The 25,924-nt window shown below is 38.9% G+C and overlaps 1 protein-coding gene across 4 annotated transcripts in view; it reads left to right on the forward strand.

Moving 5' to 3' along the window:
• The window catches only part of LOC108142581, a 45,599-nt gene that overhangs the window by 13,888 nt on the left and 5,787 nt on the right, over positions 1-25,924 (forward strand). For 3 of the 4 annotated variants that reach the window (XM_017266535.2, XM_017266536.2, XM_041708112.1), the window contains exons 3-10: positions 14,314-15,054; positions 18,270-18,406; positions 20,516-20,703; positions 20,782-20,885; positions 20,956-21,207; positions 21,832-21,962; positions 23,167-23,349; positions 24,517-24,546. In XM_017266535.2, the coding sequence (XP_017122024.1) occupies positions 14,314-15,054; positions 18,270-18,406; positions 20,516-20,703; positions 20,782-20,885; positions 20,956-21,207; positions 21,832-21,962; positions 23,167-23,349; positions 24,517-24,546 (1,766 nt within the window). The remainder of the gene's footprint in view (positions 1-14,313; positions 15,055-18,269; positions 18,407-20,515; positions 20,704-20,781; positions 20,886-20,955; positions 21,208-21,831; positions 21,963-23,166; positions 23,350-24,516; positions 24,547-25,924) is intronic. The other variant, XM_017266537.2, reaches the window with a different exon arrangement.

Here is a 25,924-nt window from a genome sequence, read left to right on the forward strand (position 1 = left end):
TTCCTAACGCCCACTTCCACAGCCACACCCTCGGGCACCTTATCAAGTGCCATTTTTCATGCAATGCTGACGCCAACACCAACGCCGTCGTCGTCGCTTTGTCAAACCACGAAGTTATCCATGGAGCCGTGAGCATATTGTCTTGGCTTCGGCAGCGGATGGTGTCCTCGTGTCCCGGCGTCCTGGAGTCCTGAAGTCCTGTAGTCCTGGTGTCAGGGTGTTTTGGGGTGGGCGTGCTAAAGTTCCCTCTTATCCTTTTTTATCACACATGCAGTGCTGGGTATCCTGGACCGCACAAAAGGCAGTTGGAGCAGCGGGCGGCATCCCGGCTGGATGGGAATTCGGAATCCCCCGCTGCGTTGGCTTTGTCTTTGTCCTGGGCTCACGCAAAAGTGGCTTTGTCTTGTCTTTGCACAGAAAAAAATATGAATATCCCCTCGACTGGTCAGCTTTTGGCATAATCTTGTTCAAGAGCTAGAGCATTTTAAAATAGCCGTAATAAATGTTATAAATTTAAATATGTTTTGCATGTAATAGAGTGTTTAGAAAAACAAAAACCAAAAATATGGCATTAAAGTGCAAATTATGATATTTACCAAATTAAAAGATTTAGTTCTAAAAATAATATTTTTAATAAGAATACAAAACTTTTTTCATATACTGTCGGATTGACTACAATTTAGGATTGGATATAAATTGCAATATTTGTATTTTTTAAATAATAATGCAACTAAGAAAGAAACATTTCAATTATAGTTTATTAAAGATTATTTGTAGTATATAAAATTAGAATGATAACGCCACAATTAATATAATATAAATAAAAATATATAAATAAATTTATTTTCAAGGACTTTTATTGTCACTATGAGCATAAAAATAGTCATTTTTTTCCCTGTGCTTGCAAGTTGGAACCCTCCATGCCCCCTGTCAATTCCGTGTGACTGGGGAGTTAACAAAAATCGATGAAATAATCTCTGGCTAATTGGTTGAATGGGCAACTTTTCCTAGTGACTCGCCTCCGTCGCTTCCTGGCCAGAATGCGAATGCCCAGTTGGATCCGTCTTTTAAGCATTGTTCAGCCGGCTGACCCCTTTAAACCTGTCGCACCAGTGCAGTGGCCGTTCCGTTCGCTCCCCGGAGACCCTTTGCATCCACTCGGATGTGCTTTGCATGCTCCAGTTACTCCAGTGGCTCCGGCTCCGGCTTCTCACACTCCGGCTTCTTTTCGTCCTGCAGCGCCATACAACTTTTCCACCTGCAACTCGAATGAGTTCTATCAGCACCTGCTGGCCTGGCCCGCTTGGCAGTTCAAGTTGCAGCATTAAATATGTGGCCAGAACTCCCAACTCCTCGGGTTTTATGGAAAAATATTACACGGAGATTTAAGTTTTTGAGTTCTAGCGCTTAGCCACCATTTACCTGGCTGCCAAGGGTTAAAGTGGGCTGAGGGGTGTGGCATGCCTCTCGGTTCACCATTGTTGTTGCTCAGTTTTTTTGTTTTTGTTTTTGTTGTTTTGTTGTGGCTGACACAGATATTATTGTCTGAAATCGTGTGGTTCTGCTTCCCAGACGGGGACTTCCTCTGAATTATTTTTCCGCCATTTTCGCTTCTAATTTAAGTGAAATGTTGTTTCGCCATTGTGGTTTTGTTTGTTTATATATACATATTTATGTGTGCTTTGCGGTCTCCATATCTACATATACATTTCTATTGTGATGCTCTCTTTTTCATGTTTCGGATGGCTTCACATATTGTAATTTCAGCTGCCCTCCTGTGCATTGTAATTATTTGAAGTGGTTTTATATCTTTCTCATGTTTGAAACTATGAAAAATATTTTAAGTTGGACAAGTGAAACATAAACATACATTAAATACAATCAAAAGAGCTTTACAAAAATGTAATACTGAAATAAAATACAATAATTGTTAAGCAAACAAAAACACCTCTTAACGAGGTAAAAAAATCATGACGATCGCACCTTCAACATACTTAAATGAATATAAAATTTTGAAAATGAAAATTTAAACATATTTCATTGATAAATAATTAAATTATTCCCTAACCCAAACTATAGAAGCAATGTAAATTTTATATTTATTTAAATTTGTTTCAATATGCCGTATTCAGTCATATATTTCTTTTCTTATTATTTATTATTAAACTTAAATGACATATAATTCACCATCATCTGTAAGTAAAGAGAACGTTTGACGAATTATTGTGCTTAGGAAAATACGTATTGATTTGCCTCATGGAAAGTGCACAGGATGCAGATACCTAAAATCCCAAAAGACAGCAAGCGTGGGAAGTCGCACAGGTGACGTCAAAGAAAATCTTTTGGATTTATTTAGCTGTCACTTGTCGTTTATCTGGCGCAACGAGTTCCGGAAATTGTTTGCTTCTTTAGGGCATAGTAAATTCACTTGACATCTTATTTGACACATATGCTATTGGTACAAACATCAAATTAAATATTAAATGCAATTCTTTAAAATTAATTAAAGGATTTTGTATTTACTTTCATCAAACATTCCGTTATCAAAAATGCACATTTACTGATATATCCGTATAAACAATTAACCAATTTAAATATTTTACAGACTCAAAACGAAATTTATTGCTCAGAATTTTTAGCTTAATAGCAAAAAAATGTTTGGTATTTTTCCTATTTTGAATGGCAATTTATTTATCATAGCACAACCTTCTTACAAGTTAAAGAATTTAAATTAAGTTTTCTTTTTGTGAGTTATGCTAACAAATCAATAAAAGGAATTTTATAGCTTAAATATGTGATTGAAAACCATTTATATAAAGAGAAACAAATTTTTCAATTTAGAAAGAAATCTATTAAATCGTTAATATGTAAGTAAAAACCATTTATCTATAGAGAATGAAATTTTTCAATAGTTTCAATATCAATGGGATTACAATTTTATTGTTGAGAGACTGCAATTCGTTGCCAAAAACTTCCTTTCAGTTGCTACAAAGAAATTCATGGTTTGGCATTTCCGCAATTTTGAATGCCATTTTATTGCCATAATTCAGGCGGCAGAAACTGCAGTTTTGGCTTTATTGTTGACCACAAACTGCCGGGGAGCGTCAAGCTGAGTTATGGCCACCGATCGCATCTCGAAAGCCCCCGGAAAACCCTCACGCCCTCCGCCTAATTCCCAATGATTGCGTGCGATTGCGTTCGTGCGTGAGTGTGTTCTGCTGATTGATGGCTTCACTTGGCGCTAACTAAACGGATTCGTACTCCCACCTCCCCTGTAGTTCCCATTTTACCACTTGGCCAGAAGATGCGCCACAGTCGCTGGTAAATTGCTTTAGCCATTTTCCTCATGCCTTTCCGGCTGCCTCCTTTTTTTTCTGCTCGTCCATTTCGGTGCTTAAATTTAATTTCCCCTGCGCTTGGGGCCAGAGCTTTTGAATTCGGTATTTGCATTTGCCGGTGCGAGACGAGACGAGGCCCAGTTTCCTTTTTGGCTCGGTTAATGAGCTGAGTGAGTACTTACACAAAATTAAGTGTTGTCCCACTTCAGTCTTCGGCTGACTTGAGGGTGAAACTCACACACGGACACAAAGGAAATGGAAAAGCATCGCACAACACAAACAAGAAGTCGCAGCGACAACTTGAAGAAGGAAAACTTGTTCCCGTCCTCATTCTCATTCTATATCTCGAGCTCCTCCGACTTGAAGTCTTTTTTCCAACCATTCCCCTCGGTTTTCTCTTTGTGGAAATCATCATAAAGTTGGAGATAAGTTTTCTCTTTTCTTTATAACAAAAAATAACAAGAAATGATGCTTCAATCGAATGTTTCAACTAGAAGCTATCCTCTAGCCTTTGCTGACATAGCTTAAAGAGCATCCACCTAGGAAAGGTTTTATGTACATTTATAACAATATGAGTTCCGATAGCAATATTCCTATAACAATGTCCCAAAGGTTACAGCTAATGCAAACATTCAATATCCCTATTATCTGCATTATTTATGTTTTATACTTAACAACAAAAATTAAAGTATTGTTTTCATATTTCGAAATAAAAATATAAGATTGAAAATAAAAATTTCTAAGCTGAAAGTATTATTGTAGTATACAATTTTGCGTCCTTTTTTTTAGGCATTTTCAATTTCGCCTCCTTGCAGCAAACACATCCACAAAAGAAATTATACCTTCGTCACTCCTAAATTACAGGGTAAGAAAGGAAAATACGGGGAAAATGGGCAGTGGTTGGTCACAGGAGAGAAGTGAAGGAGATGGGGAATAGGTCGCAGCGCGACAGGAAACAGGCTTCAGCGACAGGCGACATCGGCAACAACAATTGCGAATGTTTGTTGTCGTACATGCGTGTGTGGGTGGTTGGGTGGCAAGTGGGTGGCAAGTGGGTGGCAAGTGGGTGGCAAGGAGGTGCTTTCCTGAGTAGGGCACAAACAACTTTTTGTTGTTTGCCTGACAGTTGGGTCCATGCTCTACACTTATTTCCCACTCCTCCCCGTTGAATTTTCCACCCGGTGTCAGGACAAGCTGATGCCCGAAAAATTTACAACATTTTAGGGCAGTTTACAACACTGGCTGGCAGGCTCACCGACACACACTAATTCAATAAATGCACGTGGCCAGGATGCAGGACACGTAGCCCAAAAAGTTGACATAAATCTGCATAAAATATTCGCATATGCAAAAACTTCCGTCACCATCGCCATAGGAGAAGCTTAACAGGCATGTTTGCCGGCTCCGGAAAAGGTGGAGAAGTAGGAGGTGACTAACCAAGGAACCAAGGATCCCAGCCTCCAGGTCCTGGGCTATCATTGCAACTGCCGGCAGGTCCTTTGCCAAGCATTATGCATGACAGCCATTGAGAAATCTGTAAAAATTATGCAAATACATTTCTCCAATCACTTAACCGTGGATTGCGGAACGAGAAAGGTTGCGATGAGTTGAAGGATGATGGATGCTGGATGACGGAGTGGCACCCAAGGTTCTAGGACATGCACTGAACGATTTACCGAGGTAGGGAAATGCGTGAACTCACAGGAAGATGCAGACATCACCGAAATAGAGGAAAGGGGAATGAGTTGTGATAAAGACATCCACGTGGCACCGATGATTTTGTTAAACTTTGACGTAGCATCGTTAGCCTGAATAATGTTTGCCTTCCTTATTGCCATTAGTTGTGTGATCGGAATACGTATTTGAACTTAAGTTATTTTCATTTTAGTTACTTTAAATTTGGCTCACGAATTATTTGCTTTACAAAATTGTAAATTAATACTTTAAAAGCTTTCTTGCTAATAAAAAAAAGTGGGGGAGTATAAGAGAATATTTATTCTTTATGTTTTTTTAAATTCTTAGAACATTTCTCTGTTTTCATTTCGCTTTTAGTTATTTGGTCAGAAAATGTATTTACGTTCTTAAAAATTTATAATAAATATTTATTCCTGTATGTTTTCAAATACTTTAGGATATTAAAGAAACATTTTAGAAAATTCTTTAAGCCTTTGTTTTTTTGTGAGTTTTGTTTTTAAACACATTTTATCTTACAAAAAAATGTAAGGAATGCAAGTGTTCTTAGACTTTAAATTTTATAATTAGAACAACAAGGAAATTCTTGTACTCCAATTTAATACCGCTCTTAATCCTTGGCTCACAATTGCCTTATTAGCGATAGACAAGTACATTGCATATCCTGTTCGTACCTAAATTACAGCAAATAGCCACCTCATTTCTGCTCGCTTTCTTCGTTTTCCCCGACATCCGACCCCTCCGCAGGAATGACAGTCACCAGGGCAAACGAGTAAACAAATTCAAGGCGAAATTGATGACATGGCATGCCAAGCAAACAACACACACCCACCCACTCGAAGGTGCTCACATCCACAGAGTCACACACACGTCAGCTGGTTGACATTGCCGTTCTTATCGCCGGGAAAGTCAACGTTAAAGGAAAAGCAGCTCCCCATTTCCCATTTCCCGGCGCTGACAATTTTTACAGAATTTGGATTAAGTGGACTTTGCTGTCGACATGCTAGCGCAGTTTTGACGAGCAGGCTGGCAGTTTTCCGGAGAAAAGTTCTTGCGACTTTACCCACTGCTTTGCATGCCAACGTGTTTGCCCGGGAAAAGGTGGAAAAGGAAAAGGGGGAGGGGCTGGGAGAGGAAAAGGGAGAGGGATAGAGAAAACTCGGTCGATGGGAACAAGTTGACATTTCCTTGGTGGCTGCAAATATTTGCTTACGTGTCAATAACCCGTCCAGTGATTTATTTCATATTTGGCCTGAGTCCTGAGTCCTGTGCGTCCTACGGAATAGTTTTCCACACTGCGGCTGTCATTGACATTTGATATTCATTGTCAGTTCTATGTGTAGTTTTCCAAAGGGTATTCCTTTATGCCCGTTTTTTTATGCACGCTGCTATACATTTTTCATGGCATACTTATGAGGGCAAAGGCCCATCGGCAGACGCTTTTGTCCTTAAAGCCACATAAATTGTCCTCAAAGGCGGGGAAATGAGGAGAGGAGGATGTGAAAAGGTACTTTGCAGCTGTTCTGGGCGAAAAATGTTCAATCAAGCGTTAGGGACATAATCGTGTACACAGAGAAAATGGTTAAAGCTGAAAAAATGTTAGGCACTTTGTGTTTATAGCTTATTAGCGAACATTTTTTACGCCAATTTATCAATGAAATGAATATGTACACAATTTTTATATAACAAATATATGAACTTATTAATGCAAAAGCTTTGGAAACAAATTTACTCCATTTGAATTTAAAATGCTTTTTCTCTCCGTATAGTCTTATCCATTGTCGAGGTGTGAGTGTGAGTGTGGGCTTTAGGATATATATGTGGGCAGCATCATAACCTCCGCTGTCTGCAGCTTTCACTGGGATAAAAAACATTCGCCGCCTGATTTGATTTAAACGTTTTACTTCCACAGACAGTGGAATGATGAGGAAAAAGCCGGAAAAGTGGAAAGAGAAAAGCGGGGCAGAAGTGGAAACACCGCGAATTGGGAGAGCCTGGTTCGACATGGTTTATTCATGCAGCAGTCGCATTATGCAAATAGCTCTCGACTAGCACTTGAAATTTTGATTTTTTTCTCAATTTCTATTTCGATTTTTCTTTGCCATTTGTTGCAAATCCTGAACGGCAAGCCACTTTACGCCGCTCCCCACTTCGCCCTCAAAAATTGAGTGGTACCACTTGGAGTACTGTGGGTGGTGCAAAAAAAAAGGCGGCTCTGTGGGTGGGCCATTCAACTGCCTTCGGGCCAAAAGTGACTAACGTTCAGCGGCTTCTTTTCGGCATTGATTTTCGCCACTTAAATGAAATTACAGCAGGCCTGAGTCCCCTTAAAGCCACACCTTAACCCCCACTTACACACACACACACATCAGACATTTTTCTGATGGAAATTTGAATAGAAAACAAATTATTGTGTGCAAAAACAAATTTTTCTTAAAATAAAATGAAGCGTAACATTATTTCCCACGCACTCACACTCGCTAGCAGGAATTATGCGCCATTGTAGGGAAAATCTTTTCCTTCCCATTTGCCAGCGCCTGCAGATGCGAGAGGATATTGTGACAAATGTTTAGCAGCTACAAAATACAAAATACGACAACGCCTCGGTCTTCATCCTGATTTGAATATTTTGCATTAGGGGAATTTTCTCAGCCACCATCGCCATTTGCTAGGCCTTGTCTTGGATGTTTTTCCAAATGCACTGGGAAAAAAACAAAGAAAACAGCTTAAACTAATTAAAATTATATTTTTCATAAGATTTATTGATTATTTTAATTTATTATTAAAAGAAAAGCAATAAATTAGATATGACAAAAATATATTTGTATATACAGTTTTTAACATATACAAATTAAAAATACATAAATTCAAGTTCATAAAATGCCCTCAAAGACTTTAAAGAATACACAAAAATCTGTCAAAAATTGCATATAAAAAATATTACACAACATAAGCATATTAAAGTTAAAACGACAGCAGTTAAGCAATTTCGTTCATTTTTTTCCTGTGCACATATATGTGGGTCGCGCATCCTTGAATGTTTCACAACTTACAAATCCTTGGCACGCACATCAGCATCAGCGTCAGTCGCCCATCATCAGCTTAGGCATTGTGTTTGCTCTTAACAAAGGCAAAAGTAATTCATGCAATGCGCCCGAAGAAGACTCAACGCACACATTCTGAATATTTGCCGAGTGAAATAATAACAAAAACATCGGCGGCATAAAGCGGAATCAACCGGAGAGAGATGACGACGATGAATTGTTGATGGCGCCGAAGACGGACGAAGGACGCAGCGCTGACGAGCGACAGGCCTGACAGTTATGTCGGGGGCTGTCCCGCCCGTGTGCATAGCTTGGCATTCAAATTAATGACATATGCACAAGATGCCAAGTTTTGGGGGGCACGGGTACTTCAATCGATTTAAACGCATATCAATCAAAGGTTTCCGAATTTGCCAAGGGCTTTTCCAATATTTACTCGTCATGCACGCAATATCGGAATTCATTCACAAAGTAAGCATCGAATTCAAGTAGAACAACACGGCGTATGCTTGATATTTCACATTTGAACCGCCCCACGTCATGTTTGCTAAATTTTTAATTAAAAAGCCAGCGGCATGCCAGCGTGTTTTATTTTATTAAGATTTCATTTAAACACGAACAGGTTGTTGATTTTTTGGTAGCTATACAGCTGTTAGACACATGGGTCCTGCATTATTAAATTGAATGCGGTGATTTTGCGTTGGTAAATGAAAAATAAAATGGTATTTGTTTGCCTCCCTTTTGACGTCAGTATAAATAGTGAATATATTTCGATTAGCTTCAATTATTCATTTCGTATGTGCTCCATTAGGTAGGTCCACACTACTCCAAATTCAGGCTCTTAATGCCCCTCATTAAATTTCCCAGTGCTTTGTCCCCTGATCACAATGAAATTCTCAAATGAAATTCTAATTTCCCTTCTCCTGTCCTGCGTCTGTCATATTAATTAGCCATCCCAATGGCAAATGGCAGTCCACCCTAAACTAAAAACTAATTAAAAAGCCGTGTCATTCGAAAGGCCCGGCATCGAGGCATCAAGCTTTCCTGATTTTCGGTGCTAATCGAATTGTTGAAACGCAATGAAATGAATGTCAGTGGAGCCCAAAAAAAGACCGAAGATCACCCCATTAAATCCCCCATCGCCACCAATTCAATTCATATTCATTCCGGCCCTCAAATGACGGCAAATGACGGCAAATGACAGCGAACAATGAAATCAAATTAAAATACACTTTAACGCCGCGCCCAGTGAATGACAATCAAAGGCTAAACAATGGAATGCCACTGAATCGATTCGAAAACGGGTGGCCAGGCTGACTGAAACGATTTTGAATGCTCGCATTTTTATTGCCGAGTGACAGCCGAAAGGAAAGTGCCATCAATTCTGACCGAAAATCCCCATGAAGACTTCAAGTGTTGCGTGTTGTTGGAGTAATTAAATCCTGACATCACAAATGTCCATTAAAGTGAACTTAATTTGCTTATGTGCCAGCTTTATGACTTCCCAGAAAAGTTAAAAATAAAGGGAAATGGAAAAAGGAAAGGGTGCAACTTAATAAGCTGAGTGCAAAGTACATAAAAAATCAAAGCGAATAAATGACAACAACAAATTTAATGTAATTCAGAAAACGTTTAAAACAATAATAGAACATTAAGCATATTTAGTCAGTAAGGATTTTATTTACAAATATGTAAGTAAGCTGAAACTTTTGAACTTCGCAAATATTAGGGATGCTATTGCTGATCAATTAAATATGATTTTATGGAAAAATGAGTTTTTACTGCCCGCCTTACATTTTTAAAAACAAAATATGCTCTGCAATCATGGTTTTATTTTTGAAGTATTTTTTCCATTTCCATTTTAATCTTTTTGTTTGTCTAAATAAATGCATATTCTCCGCGGAAGAACAACCATGTTTTAGTACCTTTTTCGATAGGATTTTTTCTACTTAAAACAAACTGCTATGCCAAAAGAAATTAAGGCTTCAAACTCTCTCGAGTTTCATTAGCCATGTTAAGTAAACAAGCACGCCCGCAAACAGAGGCTCTCAGTCAGGATTCAGGATTTGCAGCCTTCGTGCCACTAAGCGGCTTAGTGAAAGTCCTTTGCCAAACGAAGAGAAAAGGCAAAAGAATATCTACATGTGAGAGCATTTTTTTCGAAGGAACTCGAGATGAAGGAAGTCGCTTTGGTGTTTAAATAACTTTGACGCGCTTTCTGCATACACACGTGCACACACACAAACACACACACAGACACACTCGAGTGAGGCATTTCCGGTCGTAATGGCGCACACATTGCCAACGAAAACTTTGATGACGTGAGCTTGAGTTTGACGTGGCGAACAGAAATTTGACTTTTTGCAATGGGGCAACTTGGGAATACACATATGAGTGTGCGCTTAGCTCGTTACAATTTAGCCCCGTTGCCAACTTCGAAGTAAACCCACAAGGCGAGTCTTCGCTGGCACCAATTTGCGTCGACCAACTTTTCAAGTCGTGCGATACAATTTGTCTCGCCTTATTTTTCGTGCCCAAATTGCTGCAATTATCATTTCGCATTTTGGCAGCGAATCGCAGCGCTAATGAGGCGTCTGGGAAGGCATTGAATGCATTGAACCGCAGAGGCCAGAGCGCCCTCGCATATGCAACAAAATTTAAAGTCACACGCCCACAAATGCAGGCGGTGTGGACTGTGTGTGCGTATGTCTTCACTTCCCTTTCCGCTGCGCCATTCCAATTTCATTGAGGCAAACTTGGCAAAGGGGGAAATCGAAAGCAACGCAAGGGAGAACGAGTGACGTACACAAGGGAAAAATATTAAAATTAATTTCCTTATTTTGCTTATCGAACATCTTAAAGTTTAGAAAAATCCTTCCATTTAATGTAAGAAAATTAAAAATTTGTCAGGGAAGTACATGAAAGTATTCATTTAAAATTTTTGATATTTAACAAGATGTTGAAATTAACCTACATTTATTTTTTTTTTACATTTTTACAAAATATTTTAAGGTATTTATATTTTTCGACTAAATAGAAACATACTTGGAAGTTTTTTTATACAAGTACATGCCGAAATGAAAAATATTCACCTTAATCACTTAGAAATCCTTTAAATCGTATTATTCTTAATAATTAATGCATTTAAACAAATGCATTAAAAAATTTCTAATGCCTTCGTATTAAAGGGTAAGCTTTTTTCAGTATTTTTCCTCGTGTACCGTAAGTCAAACCCTATTCCGGCTTGCCACAGACAGTTGCTGCGGATGAGCGGGAGCCAGTGCCAGTGCCAGATGATGATAAAGACGATGATGACTACCGACAATTCCAACACAGCAGTAGCAGCAGCAGCAGCAGCAGCAGCAGCAACAGTAACGACAACTGACAGCAGCCGTTGGCTGCAAGAAGTCTCAAGTCCTTCGGCACTTTTTATGTGCAACTATTTTGCATATGTGGAGGGGCTGGCAATATAGCCTGGCAAAATGTGGGGCCACCAAAGACAACGTTTGGGAGCAAACAGGGGGCATTCGCACATCCTTCTGCTTGACGAAAGCTGATATCGACGCCATCCCTTTGGGATCCATTAAAGCGGCAGCAGCTCCATATCCATCTTCTGGCTCGTAACAGATATGGGGATAGCTATATCTGGGTGTGTGGGTCTTGGTTGATAAGCCACTGCAGTGATAAAAAAAAGAAAACAGCTTCTGTTTACGCTCTCGGGTCGTGAAGAATGGCAGAAATGCTTTGACATTCAGTTAAGGGGAAGCCATCTGAATGAAAATGTTTTGCTTTAAGAAAGTGCATTTGGCTTTGAAGACAAAGCTGGCCCCATTAAAACTTATTAGCAATTTAATGCACGACTAGACAACGTCCAGTTTTCGACCAATCTTTTGGGGATAATTTTACCACTGCACGATTTTGTGGCGCGTTTCTCTGACGCCAGACATTGTAATGGCCAAGAGCAGGCGAAATGGGAAATTCGGAGTAGCAAAGTGGTTGGATCATAAAAATGTTAAAAACAACACGCTGGCTTCGCTTCATTTGCCAAAGGCATGTTGGTTAGAGTGTCAAGTTCTTAAGAACACCATAAAGCAGAAGATGAAGCTACTTTTTCCACTTACTTTAGAATTTTTTTTTAATGTATGCTCATCTAAAATTCAAGCTAGAAAGTCAAACTTTATATATAATATACTTACGAAAACCCTGTATATTTAAAACTAAGATCATTTTTGGGGTACCCTTACGTAGCTCATTAAATGTTACTTGCTCATGATGTTTGCCTACATTACAACCACATTTTAAATATAACCCATTAAAAAGACCATTTATCTTAATTTTATTTTTTTCTCTTTTTTATTTTGTTGGAAAAAGACACCAGTAATTTTTTACATTTGCATATTCAGAAAATTACATTTATACATAAATATTGAACTACTCGGAACCCCATTAGTGGTTAATTAAAAAAACAAACGCATTTAAGGCCAATTTACATAAAAAGAAAGTTTATGGCAACTGATTAAAATGCACTTTTCGAAGAGTTTACCAAAAATGTTCCTTACTGTCAGGGATTTTGCACTACCCTCGATTCGAAATGAACCCTTAGCATTTTCGTGTTCGCTTGTGCAACAAGCTGGCTGGAAAAAACAAGGGCATCAGTTTCCGTCTGGTTGCCGGCGTCATCTGCTGTCTGCTGACACCGCTGAATCTCTGAATCTGTCCCCAAATCCAATGCCATTTCCCAGCCCTTTTACGCTCACCCATAAACCTCCATTTACCCCAAACCATTACCATTACCATTACCAGCTTCCCTCCGGGTCGTCTGCTCCATGTCTGAGCGTCTAATTTAAAATTATGCAACCACTAGTATTTTTTCGACTGCTTTTCCTCGATTTTCGCTCTCGCTGGCCGAATGCGAACGCGAACGCTATAATTTCCCAGTGGCACTCATTGACTAGCCGACTCTGCGGCGTTGCTGTTGGACAGTGTTTTGGGGTCATGCGTTGCAAGGCCCCGAACAACATTCATAAATCATTTGCAGAGGTGGAGCAGCGGAGAGCAGACTGCTGTTGTTTTTCTACTCATCGTTATCACTGGCAAGCTGCAATCGACAGCCCGGCAGACCTCCAGAAAAACCCCTTTTTCGTACAAACCCGGCATCGTTGCACCGAAAACACATTAATCAATTCCTACCGACTGGCGGGCCAGACCGCCATGCATATATCCATTGTGTAGAGTGGATCGTGGAAAAGTCGGAAAACAAGGACAAAATGAAACCGTTACACGCTCAGCGAGCACAACAACACGAAAAACCCAAAAAAAAAAAATGAAATAGCAAAAAAATACTCGTAACTTTCCATAATGTGCAACGTGCGTGAAAATTCGTCCTTAGCTCGGCGTGAAAAATATGCGAGTAAGTCGTAGTGAAACCAGAAAATAAAACAAAAAATCACCGCTCAAAAAAAAAAAGGAATCGTTGTAAAAAACAAAAACATGAGGAGAAATTGTTTACGCTGCAAATATTTATGATTTTCATTGGTCGAAGGATTGGCCGCGTCGCGGAAATTTATTCGAATGTTCCTATATATTCGCATCCATAAATATTTGGCCATAAATTTGCCGTGTAATCGTGCAGCGAGGCGTGTAAAATTTGGTTTGCCCCAGGCATTTGCATATTTTAAATTATTTCCCCAAGAGGGAAACGTTGCTACTGTAAATCTCTGTTTGTTAATCACTATGCTAGGAATTCAATTATATTTTTAATTGTTCCATTAAATTTAAAACACGGCACATACATTTTAATTTTCGTGGAAATAAGGTAGGAATTTAAAACTAGCAACCAAGTTAGATTAAGAATATAAACAAACCTATTTTTAATAAGTTTTGGATTTTGTACAAAAATTAAAATTTTCCACATGGCTAGTTATATTGAAATTGTTAGGCAAATAGCCAAACGGACAGTTCAAATATTAATGTTTTTTTCTTTGCAAATCAACAATATTTTCGATAAATAAGTGATTATTTATTTAAATAAATGCTTACTTAGAAAATAAATTCCATCAAATGCAAAATAGCTTTGCTAATTGGTATTTATTAACATTTTTGTCAAGAAAATTTTTAAGACCATTTTTTTTCTCAACTTTGTTAATATATCATCTTGAGAAATACCTATATATCATCTTGAGAAATACCTATTACCACCAAAATAAAAGTAACGTAATATTCTTCTTCTCTGCTTGCAGACACAACAGTAATGACATTGAAATGGCGCCAGAAATACAAAAGCAGAAAAAGGCCAAAGAAACTGAAACAACGAATAATTGCAACAGACACTGCCCCAGCAATACACAAAAAAACAACAAATGGAACCAGCAGACTGAGAGAAACGAGGTGCAAACTGAGGCAGAACAGCAAATGGCTGCCAAATGAACGACACAGAAATGTGGCTAAAATGCTAAAAGTGCTGCAAACGACGACAAATCCAACACAATGTTGTGCAATTAAAGCAACAGGAACACCAGCAACATCCACAATGACTTCCAGCTGCAGCGACCATTGTCAGTCGCAATCGCAGCAGCAACAGCCGCAGCAGCAGCATCAGCAGCAACAGCAGTTGCAGCAGCCGAAACAGCAGCAACATCAGCAACGGCGACATCCACTTCCGGCGACTCTGACGCTGCTCCTTTGCCTGGGCATCAGTTTGGGCATGGCTGCCACAGCAGCTGCTGCCGCTGGAGGAGGAGCTGCTCCCGGTTCCGCATCCGGAACAGCTGGCTCCCCATCCAGCTCCAGCTCCAGCTCCGTCTCCAGCTCCTTGGGACCCGGCAAACCTGCCAATTTGCAACTGGCAGCCGGCTCCTCCGCGACGGGCTGCTCCCTGGCTGAGTTCAGCTGCTCCAATGGAAGATGCGTGCCGCTGAGCAAGTACTGCAACAATCTAAACGATTGCGGTGACGGCAGCGATGAGCCGCGATTTTGCACACGTAAGTAACACTGAATACTAAGTGTTAGGAACTAAATTATAATTTCAAAAAACCTTTAAACAGCATCATACGTAAGCCAATCACTTACTTAAAACAAAACATAACGACTTGACTTTTCAAAGCTGGCAGCAATATTGTCCAACTCCAAGAAGCTTTTTCTTTGGTACTCAAAAAGTTTACACCCGCTCGAAACATAGAGTTCTTAAGCCTATAAGCAAAAAAAAAGAGTTTACACCCGCTCGAAACATAGAGTTCTTAAACCTATAAGCAAAAAACAAAATTAGTTAGTTTTCTGAATTAAAAAATAAACAAGAGTTAAAAATAACTTTTTCTGATTGTGATGAAAATGAGAAAAGTTCAGTAATGGAGCGAAGGCGCTACAACAATGTGTCGAAACAATTATGTAAAGCGGAGCATAATGAGAAACAACCTGAAATGGCCTGCCAAGGCCATTGTTTGTCCAATTTACCAGGCGATTGATGGGCAGAGAAGATGTAATTAAAAAGTCGGGTATATCGACTTTGAGAGCTAAAAAGAAATATAGTAATTACCTTTATATTCGACTTCAAATAAATAAATATGTTTTCCATATAATTTTATTGCGTATACGCAACGGTGTCTGAACATTTTTTTGATATATTTAGGTTAATCTTTACTTATTTTGAAGCTGCTTCACGATATGAAAGCAGAGAATGCCAAACAGCCTAAATCCTTGATCACCAACCTTTTTGCTTAATGAATATACCCGCAAACTGTCTTTAAAGGGAGAAACATGGCCATAGATCCCTCGTCAAATCGATTTGTGAGGGTCCCAATGGCTTCCAGCCTGAATCCTCATGGAGTGCAGGCACAGGTACCAACCTGGAAGCAATCAAGCTTGTCAAACCCCACAACCGTCCGGCAATCATCTCCCTCCGTTGCATCCATTCACTGGCCGCCCTTGTAAACACGGCCTCCATGTGTAAATGTAATTAAGCACTCCCTACTCGCACATGGAGCACCACACAGATTGCCAGCCACCCACCCATTACACTCCCACTTTGGGCCCTCCATTGGCCCTCATAATGGCGGCAAAGTGAACTTCTCACTTTTGCCAATTGGCTGCCAGTAAGTCCCTCCCACTTGCCTCCCCTTCCCCTCCCCCGGGATGTCCTGCTGCTGTTTCTGTTGCCGCCGGGCGCGTCATGTCAAGCGTTGATGAATTTAATTAAGTATTTTTCAATGACATTCAATGAGGCGGGCGGCCATAGCAAGGGACAATCACTATGGTGAACAAGGACAGCGACAACTCGTGGGGATTTTAATTGAACAACGAGCGGGCAAATATGTATGTGTTTGTTTGGGAGGCAAAAATATACCCACTTTTGTCCCACTTGGAGTTTAAATTAGCAATTGCTTAGACGCACAAAAAAAGGTCGTTCAAAAAAATAATTTAATGAGAATTTAATTTAGGTCGACATAAAAACTGTTTCTCTTTTCCCGAGGGAAAATATTTTGTTTAGATTAACACATTAAAAATGCACAAATATACAAACAATTTTACTAAACACAAGTTCTAAACAATGGAAAGAAATTGGTGAGCAATCAAAAACATACCAACCTTTTTTCTGTTACCCAAACCATTGAACAATTGTATCACATTTATTTAAAAATCCCAATTTTATTTAAATAAAATTGATGAGACTCCACAAAACCCTAATATCCAAAAACTGCAACATTGATTACACAAACGTTTTTGTGCCACTTAAAAACTATAATTAAATCGTACCTAAATGCTTATAATTAACTATTGTTGCAGTGGCAATTATAGACACGCCCCCGCGAACTGCGCCCACCAGAAAATCGCTTGAAGGCCTGACTGACTGATAATTGATTTCCCATGCAATTGCATAGTTATCTAATTGACTATTGATGGCTAAGCGCATAATAAATTTGATTGAATGCACAGAAAGCAATTAGAGCAGTAGGAACTACCAACACTTGAGCAATTTATTCGAATTGAATTATTTTATCCAGGGGCTGTCCGCATTGCCTGTCTCTTTTAGATTCGTATGCATTTTTAATAAAACTAATTGAAATGCCCGAGGAGAGGGACGGGATATTGAAGGAGCCCAGAAGAAATTGGCAATTTCCATGCAAACTACTTTTGCCATGACCCTCACTTTGTTTTGGGGACAAACTACAAAGGGCAGGACTTAATTCCATAAATGCAAATCGCCCAAGCATAAATCATTCCAGTTTATGGTCATTCAATTATGAAAAGGAATTCCGAATGCGAATACGTAATCGAATGAAAGCTTGGAAAAGGGTTAGTCTATGGTTTTTTTATTTATTCGCTAAACGTAAACAATTCAATTGGAAAATGTTCAGAGTATCTACTCAAAGCAAGCACAAGCTCAAAAATAACTGGGCATGCTTATTATTAAAATAATCTGATGCAAGCGATAACCAACGATAGGGAAACGTATTTCGCAATCAGAAGCTTGATAATCATTGCACAACCATCCAATTAATTTTTGCTTCAAAACCAAGAAAATCAACTTGTGGGGGAAACTTCCAAAGCTAAAATTTTCCGCAAAACAAAAGCCACTATTCAAATTTTAAATTAGAACTTTGTAGCTTGCTTTAAGTTTTGTGTTTGGGGTAAATTAAAAAGGCTAAGAAGAAGAAATAAATTTGTCTCCATTTAAATTTATTTAAACAGACATATATCTCAGCCTCAAAAAGTAGTTTGCACAAGAGGTTAATGTTCAGTTAACTTGATACATTTCAATTGATAAAAGCAATATAAACCACAATCAAAACCGTAAACAACATTTGTTTAACTTAATCTTAAAGATGAAGTTGAATAAATTTACCACAAATTGTTCGGCACACATTTACCACCCTCTACCAAAATGCGAATACATTAAAAGTTAAGTATCTTAAATTATTCACGTAAATGGATTAGTTTACTTTGCGTTCCAATCAGTTTGCATATGAAGTTAATGTTATGTTAATTTGATACTTTGTGTTAGCATCTGCCTTAGTAAGGCGATGATTTATGGCGTGACAATTGCCCCTCCTCCGGGCGACTCATGGGTTTTATTAAAAGGTATCCCCCCTTTTGGGGTTTGCGGGGGAATATATATCAGTTTGAGTTGCCTGGTTACGCGCGAGGCAAACAAACTAATTGCCGAACTAACGCTAATTGCGTTTAATATATATATTTGCAGGCTGTAATCGCACCTACTACGGGGACATCGGCCAGACGTACTCCTTGGAGTTGCACCGCCCCAAACAGGATCGCGTGCCCTTTGTGTGTGTGCTCACCTTCACGGCGGCAGGTGGCCAACATGGTGATGTGGTGCAGGTGAGTCGGGTCAGGGTCAAAAAAATTTGTACTAAAAAGGTTTAGTTATTTTAATTTAAAACCTTATTATTCGGTCAATGATTACTACTAAGATTTTATTTTAATCAAATGTTTTGCGTGTTTGTAAAACTGCATTATATAAAATAATTTGGTTGACAAACCATTACGATAATATATATATATATATATAAATATATATATAAATATATATATAAATATAAATTAGAGTAATTATAAATTACTAAATTATAAAATTGAGATTATAAAAAATTAAGGACCTGCCGATTTATAGTATATCGTATTTTTTACAGCTAACTGTTAGTTTATAATTATAAAATTATGTGGCGATGACAAGTGAAAAAGTGTTTTTTTTTAAAGGTCAGACTTTAATTTGCTTTAGTCAATTTTTTTTTGTATATCAATATGGTAATTATTACAAATTTGATTTTAAACAAATGTGTCGAATGTCAAAGAGTTGATTTTAATGAAAAAAGGATCTGAATAATGTCGCATTGTCTACAGCTAAATGTTGCTTTATAATTATAAAATGCTGTGGTGATGACATGCAGTGATGAAATTCATTTTTTAAAGGTCAGAATTTAATTCTCTTTAGTCAAATTTTTATTGGATCTTTATGGTAATTGTTATAAATTGATTTAAAAAAAATGTGATGTATGTCAAAGAGTAATAAAAAGATTTCATAAAAAAAAAAAGTTTGACCTATTTTGACGTAAGGCATTTTTTCTTCCGGTGTATCTTTAACTGCAGAAGTCCTCCCCTTTCTGCAGCTGCCACTGCCTTTCACATTTCATTTTGTAACGGGATAAACTACGCCATTAAAAGATAAGCAACAACAATGGCGCTGCCTGAAATGGAGGGAGGGGTGGGGGGTGGTAGGTTGTATAAATGGGTTGCGGATTGTGGGTGGCAAAAGCAATATTGATTTCAAAGCCACTCGCTAGAGCGTAGCAAATGCTGCACCACCTCCCCATTTTCGGGGTAACAGGAAGAAAGTGCCGGCGCCTGTTAGTTATTACGCCACTTCACACCTCCAATTGGAATGAAGGATGCAGGAGCCGCTGGAGGACGAGGAGCAGCTGGAGGATGAGGAGCAGGGGCCAAAGGAGCAGCACCAGGCAGCCAGCCAAAGCCTTTGGCATGCTCGAGTGCGTCCCAAGAGCATTGGGCACTGTTATCCACTGAGCTACGAGCACTGACCGAAACTTTATTACTGACACCCCCCCATTCGGCACATCCTGCAAATATTTTATGCCAAGCAGGGAGACTATGCTAGATTCGAGCAGATTTATGCAATTGGGAGGAGTAAAAACATTTACCTTTCCTAGATGTGCCCGCCAATGTAATGTAATTGAAAAACAAACAGAGAGTTTAAGCGATTTTCCTTATTTGAATCACTAACATATCTATTATGGTTACTTAACTAACTACTTAACAATGAATCGAATTTTTAATTTCCTGTAGGGATTTTATTCAAATCATTTAAGTTTCCTAAAAATCTGAAATGATTTATCTTAGGGCAACTTACGAAGTGTAGATTATTTTCAAAAGTATTAAGTCTAACCCTTTAAAAGATTGAAAAATTTTTAAATAAAAGTTAAGTAGAGATATTATCCAATTCAAAACAGTTAATAAGGACAAAGCTTTAAGAGTACATTTTTTATAAATACAAGTATTTGTTATGAAATTTACAATAATTACCAATTAATACAAAAAATTTTGACTAATAAATTTTATAATTATAAGCAAACATTAGGCTGTTAAAAATATTACATACTAAATGTCCGTCTGGTCCTTTTTATTTTATTATCCTAAACTAATAATTTTACTTTAATGAAAAACTTAAAAGGTTTCTTTAAATTTGCAATTTTATATCTATGAAATTATGATTATTTTTTAAGTTTCCATGTCTATCTAATTACAAAAGTGTTTCCAAAAACATAGCTTGAAGATTAACTAAACCTTTTCCCACGAAAGAAAACATTAGGAAAAAGGTTTATGAGTTGTGCTTTATTTGAAGTGTAGCCTTATGGGCAATTTAGGCCTTCTAAAAAGAATATACTCACATGTTCATTGCCCGAATCGCCCTAGGTCACCCTGGACAGCTTCACGATTGGGAGGTTCACCTCGTACGTTCATGAGGGTTGTCCGGACGGCTATATGCAGATAGCGGAATCGGCGCGGACGCCCATCGGCGGAATGTGGTGCGGCAGCTCCTGGGGACCAGTGCTCTTCTACAGCGAAACGCGCTCCCTGATATTCACCATCCGGCTGAACAGGTGCGTCCCGAGTTCGCATCCGATATAATTAACTGACCCCAATTTACGTTTATGCATTACCCACACCCACACCCACAGACTGGCGAGGGATCAGAGTGGCTACAACTTCGACTTCCGCATCAGATACAAGGTTCTGTCCAGGGACAGTTCGGTGACCCGCTACGGGGGCATTAAGCTGGCAGGTGCGTGCGACCACCGGGACTGAAGTCGAGCCGAGTCCCTAATCCGCTCAACTGATTTCCCTTTTTCCAGAGTTGGCCCAGTGGCACAACCGCAGCAGCTTCCTCAATCAGCAACAGCAACAACAGCAGCAGCAGCAGCAGCAGCAGCAAGGTGGCGGTGTCCTGGAGGATTTCACCAACTCCAGTGGAGCCCGCTCGGACCGTTATGGCCAGGACTTCAGTCTGTTCAGCGCTTATGCCAACAATAAGACCTTCATGGCCTCGCTGGAAAAGTCACTGGCCAAGGACGAGCAAAACTACACGGAGCCCAAATACTATTTGGGTGAGTTGAGAAATTAAACAAATTAATCACTTTAAGTTATAAAAATGATTTACATTTTTTTAAACTTTTATTAACAAATTTTGTTGAATTTAAAGATCAACAGACAACAAACTGCTTTAGATAGTTTTAGTTTTACAAACAATTTAAAGGAAAAATTTTAAACTATATAAATTAATTAAATATTAAAATGAAACGTATTTTAAGGTTGTTATTATTATTCCCAGACCTAAATGATATAACAAAACCTTCAACTGAGAAAAATGCAGTAAATAATATAGCATTTTTACATTGGGTCCACAACTAAATATTTACAAACATTACTTGCGAAAGAATTATAAAATTTCCATTTATTTTTGGAAATAAAATCAAAATAAAAAGTTAAAATTATAAAATTTAGAACTTTACATTTTACAGCAACCTTTTTATAAAATAAATTTTCTAAATGGTATTTTTACAAATCCAAAATTAAAAGACCTTTTATTAAAGAATCCTATTTTTCAACATATTTAATGCGTGCCAAATAATTCTCATTAATTAAATATATTCATTTCCCCGGCTAAGACCACTTTTAATGACTCATTAAATATTATTTCTGGGTGTGACATCTGTTTCTCGCATTCGCAGGTGACCTTATACCCGGAACGTATTGCTCCAGGATCTTCAGCGACTGCGACAAGAAGCCCTGCCGGCTGCAGTCGCCCAACTTTCCCGGCATCTATCCCCGCAACCTCACCTGCTACTACGCAGTGCGACAGGTGAGCAAAGAACAATTAAAACGAAATTAAACTCCAGCCAGCTAGTCTAATGTTCCGGGTTACAAGCCGTGCCAGGCCAAAAAGGTTAGACACTTCGTAGCAACGCTGAATTCTGCGGGCATTCTTGCTGCTGGGTCATAAAAATACAGACAGAGCGTAAAGTGCTGTGCCTTATTTTTATTCATGCCACAACAAAGTTCAGAAATCAAGGGAGAACAAAAATTAAATGGCAATTTACATTCCAAAATAGAATGGGCTTTTATTATAATTAACTGGAGGAGCAGAGACTGCCGTCTGGAGCGATCCCAGCCTCTTTGGCATTTTTAATATGTCTGCTCCAGCCCGACGGGGGTTTTCCTGGCCGGACGCGTTGCCATTGGCAATCAACTGCTAAAGGTCTCACATGCTGGGGACGTCCATTTAAAATTACAAATTGTTTACTGGCTCCTCATCTTGTACAGAGCATAAAAAGTAAAACGAGGCTATATTTGGAAATCACGTAGTTCAAAGTCATGGACAACGCCGGCTTATAGCTGTATAGGTACCACACAAAAACCAGGAATAAAGACCGACATTCGGTATAGTGTAGCTTTTTATATACACTTATTTGTAAATAATTAAACATTTTTTAATGCTCTATAAACTTGTTTTGTACTCTAGTTTGTCCATTTTATCGTCACAATTAATAATAATTTAATGAAAATTATAAATTTGATTTAAATCAACAATATGCATTTGTGGAAAATCAAAATATAAAAAGTTTCAAAGTTTCCTACATTCATAGAAATATTTTTCTATATTTTAGAAAGTTGTCCTAAAAAATAGCTAAAAAGAAAAGCTAAAAAAAAATGGCAAAAGCCCAAAATATATAATATTTACTTTTGTATTATTTCTAGTTCCTCAAAAGAGCTCTTAAATTGTATTTAAAATTCAAATCTAAATAAAAATAGAAGATTGCTTTTCTAATTATCTTATAACTTTAATGTCCCATTTGAAGGAGAAGAAACAAAAAGTAAAACACAAAGATCAATCACAAGTTACAAGACTGACCAGAAAATACCGCGGAGCGAACTTTGCGTAATTTAAATGCTCCAATTAATTCTACTAATTCAGCGGGGAGGGGGGAGGTAGAATGGGACTGTCAAACAAAACATTCTGTGCGCTGCGGCTCATTAATTTGCATTTAATTCTTCTGTCCACACAGCACGACGTGCCCCATGGCAAACACGCCCTGATTCTAGTCAAACAGCCCAAGGGCAATCTGGTCTGGATTTCCACCCAGGAAACGGCCACGGCGAACAAAATGGCACCGCCACCGAGTGCCAGCGACAAGGATAAGAAATTCGAGCCGAGGCTGAAAACATGGAATGACTGCGATTACATTCAGGTAATTAAATCTGCCTTTAAATGCACTTTCCTTCGCCTCTATCTCTTTCTCTTTCTCTATCTATCTGTATCTGTATCTGTATCTGGGCATCTCGCCTGTATCTTTATCTGTATTTGTAAATGTCCCTGCGATGAACTCCTCTGTGTGTTTGCATTTGCCAACTTTAACGAGAGATCCAGCATAAAAATTACTTCCTCTGTTGGCCATTGGCCGGCGAACAGGGCCAGCGGGAAAATTCGGGCGGAAAACTAAGGGGGGGAGGGGTAAAACTGCGCAAAAAACGACAAATTGAAAAAGAAATGAGCAAAAATCTGAAATCAGTTGTTTGCACTCCTTTTTTTCCAACCCACAGCCCCGTATTTTCCACCGATTTTCCACTGTCATTGCCCCGGCATTGTGTGTACGCCTCCACATCCGATGCCCGATGTCCGATGTCCATGTCCGAGTCCGAGTTCCAGGACGAAGTCCTCCGTCCGACATTGCCTTAAGCAGTCGATAGGCTTCGCCGGCCAGTCGCGGGAAGTGTTAATTTCGTAGCCCTTCTCTTTGTTTGGCAACGGGGAGCGGGACTCGCACTGGAGTCCATAAAGCCCCCAACTTAAAAGGGGCAACTTTTGGATGAGCTCTTAATGAGTGTTGTGTATGCAGAATGGAGTATAAATAGGGGAATAAGCCAGAAAAACGGAAAATATGAGGAAAACGAAGTGTAGAAATAAGCTGGTGAAAGGATTTTCTCCAAGAAGTAGGGCTAAATGATGGCATCTTAATTGTGTTAAAAATAAAACAGGAACTAGACAAGAAATTGAGTAAGGTAACTAGGAAAAAGAAAAACTATTTGTGCCAGAAACCTTTTTAAACAAAAGGGGAAAAAGCAATTATTTTCCTGGATTATCTCAATTGGGAGTCCTATAGAAAATGTCTCCCTTAAGAATCCAGTTGTTTTCTGAAAATGCAAAAAGTTTGAATAACCAGAAGTAGGAATTAAAAAAGGAAACAAGAGAGAATATGATAGAAAATTCTGGACAGTGGAAAGTGAAAGGCACCCCAAAACCCCTAGACAATTTCTTTTTTGAAAACCACTTCATTTAAACTGCACCAAACTACTCTTCGCTATATAACCAGTAAATGCTGAAGTACCTTTAAATGTATGTATATTTTCTCCAATAGGAAAATGTAAAGCCCAAATGGAAATCCACGGTAATGCAAGACTAAAGAAAATGCCTCGCTCAGTTCAGTTCAATGCGATTCAATTCAATTCAAATCAATTCAAACTCATGTTGCCACAAACCAATTTAGCAGTAGACATATTGAGCACTTGAGTTCTGACACCCAACCACCCAAACACCCATTTCACCCCCAAAACACTCTCTCCGTATGTCTCCCCCCCACGATTAGTAACAATTATTTGCCATATCTCGCTGTTCGAAAACAATTAATCAAGCTAAATGTATGCACTGCCCCCTAAACCCCAGCAAACAAACAGCAAATCAAAATGATCTGGGTAAATCGACATCAATGGAATATCTATAGACTAGATAATATATTCATTAGCACACACGCGAGGGGAAGAATCTGTCATTGGATTTATATTAATGAACACTTGGCACGCACATCATAAATCGCACACACAAGGCGGGCTTGAGGTCTGAGGACATCAAGGACATTAGCGGACGAACGTGCCGGGGTCCCATGTAAATAATTGCCCCGGGCATTCATCATACAAAAGCAGAAGAGCAGTGAGAGGATGCCACTCCTGGTGGATATCCCACTTCCGGGCTCCATTCAGACCGCTTTAAGCTGATCTGCCACAGCGGTCAAAGACATTCCATCCCCCATGAGGATAAGGAATCTCCACTCCACTAAAACGTTTTGACGATTTCCGTGTCGAGGAATTTTGCTTTTAGTTGCCCATTTAGTCATCAGCAACTATTCAATTTCGCTTCGCAACAAAATCCCTCTGACGGGGCAGGATGACCCCTGCCCCAGCTCTCAGTAATTCCCCCATTAAATGCTCGTTGTGGCAGCAAGGCGTGCAAATCCCTTCCTGCATTTCCACTTTGGACTCTCCTTACCCCGAGAAACCTAGCCTAGCTAACCCCTTTACTTTTTGCTTATTCAGTTGGAAAGCAATCCGCTCGGACGTTAGCACCATTTGCAAGGATTGCAGGACCCTGCGCCTGTGCACTCTGCCTACAAATTGTCCTCCGCTTGCCATTTCCCACCAACTTTTTCCCACTTTTTGTCTCGCGCTCTTAAGCCAAAATGTCCAAAAGTGCTGGCCATTTTGGTGCGGCATGTGTGAATAATCGCCGGATACTGAGAGTCCTGCAGCCTGACCTCCACGAAAGGAATGGGGAACTGGGCACGGGAACAGGAGTGCACACATGGAAAAAATCCATAAAAATAAATTATCAATTTGTGATTTTTATATACATTTTTATTACATTTTCATTCAAATAATTGCTTCAAATATAAAAAGGGAACTAGCTTTGCGTTTTCACAAATTAATCCTTTTAAATTTAAAAACAAAAACATTGGTACTTAAAATATTGATAAATAAATAAACTTTGCGCGA

Source organism: Drosophila elegans, unplaced genomic scaffold (assembly GCF_018152505.1).
Source record: "Drosophila elegans isolate 14027-0461.03 unplaced genomic scaffold, ASM1815250v1 contig_208, whole genome shotgun sequence".
Classification (NCBI taxonomy): domain Eukaryota; kingdom Metazoa; phylum Arthropoda; class Insecta; order Diptera; family Drosophilidae; genus Drosophila; species Drosophila elegans.